Source organism: Pteropus alecto, unplaced genomic scaffold (assembly GCF_000325575.1).
Source record: "Pteropus alecto unplaced genomic scaffold, ASM32557v1 scaffold103, whole genome shotgun sequence".
NCBI lineage: Eukaryota > Metazoa > Chordata > Mammalia > Chiroptera > Pteropodidae > Pteropus > Pteropus alecto.
The window spans coordinates 6,410,010-6,420,816 of record NW_006436288.1 but is presented as its reverse complement, the minus strand read 5'-3'; the positions used below and the strand labels follow the sequence as shown (position 1 = coordinate 6,420,816).

The 10,807-nt window shown below is 34.4% G+C and overlaps 1 protein-coding gene and 1 non-coding gene across 6 annotated transcripts in view; one reads left to right on the top strand and one right to left on the bottom strand.

The window, feature by feature from the left end:
- PDE3A (phosphodiesterase 3A) overlaps positions 1-10,807 on the bottom strand; it is a 268,652-nt gene that overhangs the window by 8,910 nt on the left and 248,935 nt on the right. For all 5 annotated transcript variants that reach the window (XM_025047389.1, XM_025047390.1, XM_015590063.2 and 2 more), the window contains exons 11-15: positions 7,643-7,756; positions 7,296-7,495; positions 5,479-5,682; positions 4,653-4,808; positions 2,689-2,944 (exon numbers count right to left, since the gene is read on the bottom strand). In XM_025047389.1, coding sequence (XP_024903157.1) covers positions 2,689-2,944; positions 4,653-4,808; positions 5,479-5,682; positions 7,296-7,495; positions 7,643-7,756 — 930 coding nt within the window. The remainder of the gene's footprint in view (positions 1-2,688; positions 2,945-4,652; positions 4,809-5,478; positions 5,683-7,295; positions 7,496-7,642; positions 7,757-10,807) is intronic.
- Positions 9,617-9,735, top strand: LOC112480391. The gene has a single exon (XR_003046574.1). It is a non-coding gene; the product is annotated as a 5S ribosomal RNA (ribosomal RNA).

Here is a 10,807-nt window from a genome sequence, read left to right as displayed (position 1 = left end):
ATACCATATTGAAACATTTTATTCTATGTTTCCTGGGAGATCTCCAAGTTTTGCAAATTGCTGAGATTATCAGTGCATATTAATTTAAATTTTCCAGAAATCTAAGTTTCAGGCTAAATCAAGTTAACCATCGCAGTCAATGGGAATTCTGAAATTAAAATGACAAAAGTGAAATAGCAATGTAGTTAAAAATGAGGAGACCTGGGTTTCCTTTCTGGTTCTTCAGAAACCATCTATACCTTGGGATGTTACTTAAGCTTCTGAGCCTCAATTTAGTCTTTTGTAAAGGGAGGTAGTGAACTGGATGATCACCAATTCCTTTCCCATTTTTAAAATTCTATTACTCTAAGTGGCCAATTTTTACTGAAAACTAATATTTTCCAACATTTATCATTTTCTTGGCCACAAAGAAATACTTCAAAGATAATTTTTCAAAAGCTAAAAGATATCAAGTCTTCGTTGATGGATATGTTAAATTTTAATATAAGGTGGCCAGTTGATCTTCGGAAGTCTAATTTAGTAAACAGAATCCATAAAGTTCTCATTATTGCTTTAGCGAGCTTGATAAAAATGGGAAGATCAGGAGAGTGACACATCAGAATCTGGAAGTCAGTATGGCAACCCGACCTTACAGAACAGAAGGAATTGAATATTTGGTTGTCACGTTTGGAGTTAAAGTCGACATCGATGATTTGAGCTTATTAAATCTTCTGGACTGGGTTCTTCAGTGCTTGATGCCTGGATTATGTGTGTGGTTTTGCAATGTGTTTGAGTTCAAATAGCAATCAGTTAGGGCCCATGGGAACAAAGTTTTTCCAGAGGCAAAGCCAATGCTTCTATATCAATCACTAGGAAAACTGTCCTGCCCTTAATTAGACAGCAAATTACCTGACTCTATGGATGAAAATAAATTTAAAAAATAAAACTAATACAGGCTTACTGGATGAACAAATGAAAAAATAACCCATAAATCCCCAAATCCTGGTACCTACCTCTGCATCCCAAGATTAGCCCAAAATTTCTAGTAGAAATCTTTTTACAAGCATCAGAGAAATACTTCCTTTGCTAATAGAATATCAGAGGAAAACAACTTTGACCCCCTCTCCATTCTGAATAAAAGTTAATACATAGGATAGAACTTAAGCAAAAATTTGACCTAAAGTCAAATTTGCAAAACCCTGTCTCATCAGTCTATAGTTAATCATGACCTCTTATCTCTGCTTATGTGAGCGTACAACCAGGTTCTTATATCAGAGAAAAATGGGTGAAGGCCCATGTTAGAATACTCCCTTATTAGACGGCCAAGTTGAACCAAGTCATGCATTTTATTGACTGCTAAAAAATAAAAACAAATGATCAAAATGTCTTCCTTGGGAATATTTTTAGTAAGGGCTTTGAAAAATATTAAGTTTGTATGTTCTTGATGAAGGTAGGTAGAAACTATGAACTATGTTCTCAGAAACATAGAAACTGTATTTGCACAATGTCACTGTAAGGGTTATAGGTTTTAATAATAATGCTATTAAGGCCTCCTTATTAAAATTAAGTGAATTAGACTGGCTACATTATGCACTCCAAATCAATAACCAGACGTGACCACTTCTCATTGTCACTATTGCCGCAACCTCTGTACAAAGCCACAGTCATCTCTCATTTGGATAATTTCAACAGCCTCTTAATTTATCCCCTTGCTTATACTCTTTCTCCTACCCCAAACTCAAAAATATTCTCAATATAGCAAGTGAAGCAATCCAGTTAAAATTTAAGTCGAATCTCAAACTCTTCTATTCAAAACTTCTGATGGCTTCTCATCCCACTCAGAGTAAAAGCGAAACTCCATACTGTGACCTACAGAGCCTTATCTTAAAACCCTACATCATCTGGCCCCCCACTCTCTCCTACCACTCTCCCACGCCCTTTCCTCTGCTTCAACCTCCTCAGCTCTCCTGATGCTCCTTGAACACCAGCCAAGCCTACCTCAGGACCTTCACATGGCTTGCTTCTCCCTCTCCTTGGAATGCTCTTTCCATATCTTTCAGATCTTTTAAAACTTAAAAAAAAAAAAAAAAAAAAAAAAACTCTCTTATTTAGACCTTCTGTGGCTACTTTATTCCTTTAATTTTAATTTCCAAAATCCTTTTTTTTTTTAGATTCTAGTACTTATCAGTACTTAACAGACTAGATTTACTGATTTGTGTTACTTAGTGTCTGTTGATGCCATTGAAACATAAGTCTGAAAGGGCAAGGATTTATTTACTCTTTTGTCTGATTTGGTCATAGCCCTGTCTTTAGTATCTGGAAGAATGCCTGGCACAGAGTACATGTTCATTAAATAGTTCTTGAATAAATGACTGATTACTCCCTCTTACTGCTTTAGATGGTCTTCCCCTAAACAAGCTGACAAAAGCCTATAGTTGGTCTATATGGTACAAATTCTTTACATCTCTAAATCAAAATACTCTGAAGACTAAGCTTCAACTATTTAATTTTTTTGTTTTTACTTCATGACAAAGAACATCTTTTTGTATGACCATTATTATAGATCTCATAGTCTGTAATCTCTCTTATTATGATATTGTGTAAGGGGTCTATCCATAATCAAACGTAGCAGATGGTATTTGGACTCAAAGTATGTAATTCACAAGAAGCATAAAATTCATCTGAATCTAGAACTAGATTATAACTTACTTGGAGATCCATTATTTTCACAGGTTTCCTCTTCATTGGGTGCTTCTTCTTCCTCTTCTTCTTCTGGATCATCAGTATCTCCTGACTCATCACTGTCTTCCACCCATTTCCCTGGCATTAGACCTGCTGAATCATAGGAGTTGCAAAGAGGACCCACAATATGAGAGATAAAGGATTCCTGAAGATTGGCCAACTGAGGAGCAGAACGGTCCATGAAGGGGCTTATTGGTAATCCAAGGCTGGCCTCTTCATCACCCTAGAAACAGAAAGTTAGAAAGGTAAATAACAAGGAAAGTTTAGTAAAGTAAACATTCACTTGACATCTAAAATTTGCAAATATGCAAGAACCCAGATATTCATGTGTGAATTCCCTCTTTACCGCTAAGAGATTCTATTCAAATTACTAAGATTCCTATAGAAATGCTTGATTGCTATTTACCACTTTTGCGATCTTGAGGTTTTGGCTTTATCAAGGGGAAATACAAGAAATGGTTTAATGCCTCAGTAGATAATATTTCTTATCTCGGTAGATAATATTTCTTATCACATTAGTCAGTGTACCTTATAGAAGAGTATAAATGCATCATAGAACAAATGCTGGGAATAATTACCAAGCAAATACATAATCTATCATGTTTTCCTTTTTGGCTGTGGTTACCATAAATCTTAAAATACTGTATCATTCAATTAAAGTTGCTACCTCATCCTAGTTTTTGGTTGAATTACATCTTCTGTGATTGTACAGTTTCTGTATTTTTATTTATCTATAAGTTTAATAGGATCATTTTACAAGTGTTTTCATTTTGAATTGTTTCAAATCTTTCTGAAAAAAATCAGATTGTTAACCAGAAGTTATTTACCAAAATTAATGAAGAAATATACCAATATATCAACAATGGTTATACCTATATAGTGGAATTATTATAAGTAAATTTTCCTTTTTCTTTATATTTTTCCTGTATTTCAATATTTCAGAATTGACATGAGTTAATCTCATTCCTAGGAAAGGTAGCACATTGTTTTCTAGAAGCACAAACCTTTTATTCTATGAAACTTGAATATAATACCCATAAAAGTTCTTTCTAATCTCTTTTTAAATACATCCATTGACAGGCAATTTATTACTTATTAAGACACCCCATCCTATTTCTGAATGCCTGTAGTAATACAAATTTCTTTCTGACATTGAGTTGAAATCTATGTTCCCATAACTTCTATAAAATGGTTATATTCATACCTTTTTTAGGGAAGCAGAGAGAAACTTAATATTTCTTATAAATCAAATCCTGTGTCAAGCACTTTATATAATTTATCTTCTTTAATCATTACAAAAATTTCATGATAAACCTACTCTTAAATTTGTATGTCACCTTTAAGTATCTAAAGATTGTTATTGTATCACCTCTAATTCCCCCTGGGGTAAATGTCTTCACTTCTTTCATGTTCTGTTATGTCACTGATCTCTCCTTTACCCATGCTCCACTACCTCCAGATTCCTCTTGAGAGCATGGTTCGCAATATTAAACACAGTTTCAAGTATAATCTGGTCAGTGTAGGGTAGTATGGAGAAGATACCCCCATGCTTACATTTTGGTGGTAGTTTTTTGGTAGTGTGCTAACCCTTGCATTATCATGTCAGATAAAATGCCTATTTTTCAAAGCTTTTTTATGCACTGCTGTTATTCAGATATATATATTTAAATTGGCTTCCCTTATGTAAATTTGTAAAAGAACAATATTTCAGACATTCCTAATGTCTCTACTACTTATCTGAGAATTTTTATAATTATAATTTAGCCAAATTTTCTGTCATTTTTTTCTCCTCTGATTAAAATTGGCCAGGGCATTTTCTGATGTTAGGGTGAATATGAAATAGATTGATCACACTTTCACATCTCTTAGAAGCTTTGGTGAATTTACAAGCAGCCTAAGTATGGATGAAGATAAACAGTTAAATCACTTACCTGTTCATAAAATTCATTGACAATACCCTCTGTCCACTGAAGATGGAGCTCTTTACATTTAGCTGGCCCATTGATATCAGCCAACTTTATACACATTTGACAAACCAGTAGACGATCATTTTCATTGGTCCAATCTATTCCAACATCATCATTCGCCTGTTTGAGGGAAAAAGTTAAAATGTGTTTTGCCTCAATGAAATCAAAAGTTGAAAAGGAGAATAAATGATAGAATATTTATTGTCTTTCTACCATGTGAAGATCAGAATACCAAGTAATGAGGAATTTCTCAGTTACTTAAAATAATGTTGCTGGCTTGCATAAATTAACAGTAAAATAGTTCATCAAAAAAGTAGTTTATTAATTATGGAATTGAAAATAAGTACTATTTAAAATTAGCATATGTTATCAATTTCTATTAAAATAACATAGCTACAAATGATAAAATTTTCTTGAATTAACATTTGAGCATATATGTTTGATGTATGAAATTTTGCTTCAAGGTTTTGACTTTTCTATTGCCAGGTAATTTTTGTTAGTATACCACAGAGATGAGAGTAAATTAAATCTAACAAAAACACAATGATAGTTAGAATTTTATTATTTCTCTACATCACAAAATATAATATTATAGAGGTAACACTGCAACTTCTCAAATTCTTAGATTAGTACCAAAATCTATTTATCTGCTTCTGGTTAAACATTTTATTACATTTCATTTTCACATTTGACATATAAGAGGTGATAGCTATGAATTTTGTTCAATACTTTAGTTCCATGACATCTTTCAACGTGGCCATAAAACGAAGACTGGTACAAATCTAGTTACCTTGGCATTAAATTTGGCTACAAAGTCAAAGTGTTTCTTCAAGTCAGTGGCCAAAATTGCTTCGATGACAAGGAAACGGAAATGCTTAAATTCCACATGGTCAAGGTTAACTAAGAAGTTATACTCTGGCCGGGACATGAAAAGATTCCATGCAGCAGCTGCATGATGATTTTCCAAAACCGAGCGATCATTATAAAGCACCGCCTACACAAAAAAGTAAGAGTGAAGAGTTCAATTTTTTAAGTTAAAATAAATCACAAAACAAAGGAGAATATGCAATGCTTTTGGAACTATCTTTTTTCATGGAACACAGAAATATAATCTTTTGACTGTGGTTATTAAGAATCACTTATTGCTGCGCATTTACTGTTGATTATTTTTCTTAGTTAAATTTCATTTTTTTGTAATATAAAGTTCATATCCTTGAAACTTTATTTCAAACATTTACAACCGAGGGGCTTACAGTTAGATTTTATCAATTTTTTTTGTGGGGCATAGGAATTTAACCATAAAAAATATGCAAATATATTAACATCCTTAAGAGGTAACTCAGCTACTTCTTGAATCTAGAAAAAGAATGATCTCCTCTTAAATACACTAATAAAGAGAAATGGAATCCCTGAGAAACCCATCATTTAATACATTCTCACCCCGCAATCAGCCATAGGAAATAATATTACCTTTTATCTAGTAAATGAAGGTATATAGTAATTATCTACCTGTTTGACATTCTCTAATAATGCTGAGGGAAGCAGCAGAAGAGGAATTTGCCTAAAAAATGCTTGAAGACTGGGGTGATAGAAGAAAAAAAGGCATAAGGACACAAAGGAAAGACTAAGAACAAGAAAATTAATATTGAAGTAAGTAAAAATGCAGACTGTATAGAAAAATTGGAATAGTATATGCAGCTGGCAAGAGGATTTGCATGATTATCTTCAGAAAAAATAATTCTGGTATATGAAGGACACATTAAAAGAAGTTAAATTAGGTAGTTAGAAAAAAATCAGAATATTTTTAGTGTATATAGATTAGAGAAAAATTCTAGACTCATAGAACATGTAGAAATGAATGAGAATGAGATAAAAGACAAAAAACAAACAAGAAAAAAAAAAGCATAGGACCAGATTGGTCTCTAAATCCTCTAGAAAGAAAATTAGGATCTTGAGATCTTTAATAACATGAGTCCAGCTGATTAAATTGAAAGTATCTTACTGAGTTTAAGTGTATAGATGAAGATACCTAGATCCTTAGCAATTAATTTTTGACTTAAATTTTTAAATATATGCTAAGATGTACTTCTTTAAAGTTACTGTTTTTAGAATACTGCGTTCAGGAAAAATGTTCCTGCAAATGAAATAAATTGATTTTTAATTCCTACTAACCAATATAAACGCCATAAGAATCATAATTGTTATAATGACTATATTTTAAAAGAATGGGATTTACATACAAATAGACATATTCTTAAAAGCCCAAGAAAGATTTGGTTTTCTAATCCTTTCAGACAGGGAATTTTGTATAGGCTGCATTTTCTTTGTTGAGGAAGTTCATTAACACGAATTCGAGCAGTTTTTCTTCCTTAGAAGAACATTGAGAAGGGATCTCCATGGGTAATAAAGTCGCATATCTGCCATTAATAACTTGGAATAAATCTTGCTACCTTTTCAAAGTTAGCGTGGTCTCTAAGAATTTTATCCCAGGGCTAAATACAGTTTGGTGCAGATTCACTGAGTGCCGAAGTCCAATTTACAAAATTAATTTTCTTCAGAGAAATCTCTCATTGAATTATTTCTCCTAAGTGGAATCGAAGGATTTACCTGAGGAGCACTCGTTGCAACCAGGAATGCATTAGTCCTTCCTGGGTGATCATAGTCATGCATGGCTGCAGCCACATACAGTGCCATTAACTCTAAGGCAGGGATATTTCCAGACAGACATCCGTATTTATCATCTGGCACATTATACATTTTCGAGAATACGTATCCCATATGTCCATGTGTAAATCCACTGTCAGAATCTGAAAAGAGAAGGTAAAAGTAACAGAATTTTTTTAAAAAGTATTAAATTAATAACGTTTATCTAGACCCACTTTAAAAAAACAAAACAAAACACTCTTGTTCCCATAGTTCACAAAGGAGCACAGATGTATGTACTTAGCATATACCTGAGTCACTTGCTGACCCGTGATCATTAATCACAGTTGAGAGGCCAGGAATAGGTTGCGTAGTAAGATACCAAACAGCATGTAAGACATCAGTGGCATGGATTCTGTTATGATCTGTAACCAATGCAAAGAACAGTTATTAGTTTGTGAACTTTGGGGTCTAAGGACTAAGAGTGCCATCTACTGGATAATCGATTTGGTCCTACCATTTTAATACCCCAGTGAAAGCTAGCCAAACATTCTAGGACAAATAGTCTTTAATTACTCTTCCATTACTCCACAATATCCATTGCAACAGGAGTAAAAAAACAAAACAAAACAAAACAAAACAAAACAAAAAACCCACAATATTCTTTATGCTTGCAGATGTCTGAAGTGAAAACATTTGTATCTAGAGTCTACCAGAAACCTCAGGCATATAGGAAAATCATTATGTGAAATAATTGTAATGCTTACTCATGTACTCATTTCCATGCTCCTGTATTAGACTACGAAGAGGACTAGAATAAAAGAAAGACTCATGACATACCAACTAAGTCAGACCAATAGTCTGTACCAATGGTCCCCAACCTTTTAGGCACCAGGGACCAGTGCTCCTATGAGATGCCTCATGATCTGAGGTGGAACTAAGGTGGTGATGCTAGCGCTGGGGAGCGGCTTCAAGCACAGATGAAGCTTTCCTTGCCGCTCACCTGCTATGCGGCCCAGTTCTAGTATAGGTCCATGGCCGCGGGTTGGGGACCCCTGGTCTATATCCCTCAATATTTCATCTGTAATAAATGGTGCCCAAATATAATGTGATTAGAAGATAGTAGTATTCTTTATTGAACTTAAAACACTATAATAAAAATGAATAATATATTTTTACATGCAGATTAAATCTACAAAGCAAAATTCAAAACCAAAATCAATAATGTTCTCTGATCTAGAAATTCTAATTTGGGAATACAGTTCTAAGAAATACCTAAAAAGAAAAATAAATACCTCTTTGTACAATAACATAGGGAATTGGGCCATTTAGAAGAGTAAAAAAGATGGGGATATCAAAACCCCTAGTTATAATGTCACTATCATGGGAGGGAGGTATATTCCGTATGCAGTTTAGCTTCTTGAACTGTGACCAAAGGCCCAGTGTGCTCTTGGCTCACCTTCTTTTTCTGCTGTAGTTCTAAGTTTTTCTCTTGTTTATCTGTCCCTTCATAATATTTCAATGATTGGTATACTTTATTCTAAATGTGAGCACTTCACATATTTTTATTTCTACTGACCACCTATTATACAGTTTCCTTCTCAATACAAACATGTGCCACTTAACGATGAGGATATATATTCTGAGAAATGCATTGTTAGGCAATTTCATTGTGTGCGAACATCACGAAGTGCACTTACAGAAACCTAAGTGGTATGGCCTGCTACGCCCTAGGCTGTATGATGTACTGCAATCATGTATGCAGTCATTGGCCGAAATGTTATGTGGTGTATGACTGTGTAACAGATGACATCTCTGAATAACACTGAACAGAGGAGGAGAATAGAACAAGAAGAATGTTAATGGGAATTTGACAGAAACACCTGTTCTCTGGTCAAGGAAGAAAGAAGAAAGTATGATATCTCTGGTGTTGGAGGCACAGAGGGGATATAGGTAGATGGTGCCTACCTCCCTTTTGTTTCCTACAATTCTGGCAACTCTTAGGAGTCAACCTTTAGGTGACAACATGAAACTAAATCACAGGTAAACACCCCAGGAATTCAGTTGAGGGGCTGCGTGAGGGCTTGAGAGGACATCTTCAGAAAAGCTTTCAGAAATAGATCTTTTTAGGCTCTCAAAGAGGAAATAGCAAAACCTGTGTACTGTGTCACTGCTAGAGGTGAATACTGATGTTACCTAGTACTTCAGATAATAATTTTATTAAAACTGGAGTCTATATCTCTGTGTATAGACTATCTCAAGTGATTCAAGACAATTATATTTTAGTCTATGGCCATGCTACCCTGAACAAGCCTGATCCCGTCTGATCTCAGAAGCTAAGCAGGGTCAGGCCTGGTTAGTACTTGGATGGGAGACCACCTAGGAAGACCAGGTGCTGTAGGCGTAAAAAAAAAAAAATTAAAAAATAAGGGATTGTAAACTGACAAGGTCCTTGCCATCTGTGAGGTCAACCAAGGGTTGCCTTGCCTAAAAAATTAAAACGAACAAAAAAGACAATTATATTTTATGTCTATACCTGTGTCACAGACAAAGCTGATCATGCTAGAAGTTTCTGGATTTAGGACAGATCTGATTTTATCTGTCCTGATATTTATTATCTGTGTTACTTTGAGTGAGTTACTTAAAATTCTAGTCTCATTTTCTTATCTTTAAAAACACGGAGATAATAACAATGCCTATTCGATACTATAATTGTGAGAATTATAGAAGGGAACATATTTTAAAGTGCTTGATACATATTAAGCTTGCAATTAATGTAAATATCACTCACATAAATTATTGCTGTTAGAATAAGATGGAGAATTAGCCTAGATCACTGGTTTTCTCTTGACGATTTCTAAGAACAGAATTGAAAAGCTACAACAAAACCTAGTGTAAGCCCTTGGGGTGGGAGAAGGCAGTGATAACCTGGTAGGAAGAAAATGGTAGCCTGGACAGAGGGTGTCACTGTTAGGGATATGTTGGGAGAGAGCTTCTGAGAGTTCTTTTTTCTCTTATTGCAAACTGAGAAGATTGCTGTGTCCAAGTAATTACAATTATTATTGCAAGTCAAAGAAATCTGTGCATGTACCCAGCATTACGAGGTGGATGGGGGCAGTATCAGGCTATTGGCAGAGTTTGTTTAGGGTGAGAAATAGATAATATCAAGTACAGGCAAATTTGCAGCTCTTGAGCTGTAGTGCTTCCTGCCACGTTCCCCACCTCAAGGCCCAGGTCCAGAAGGCATTATAGGCAATTTTTTAAACTTTCAATGCACAAACAATTCTGACTAAATAATTAGTGCTGAAAATATAAAAAGAGGGGAAGCTGCTCAACCCATTTTATGAGGCTAGTATAGCCTTGATTAAAAAGTAGATAAAGACAGTATATGAAAAAAATATATTTCTTTTGCTTTTGAGTAAAGGTTCAAAAGTACTAAATAAAAAATAGCTAACTAATCCTAACTCCTTTAAAAA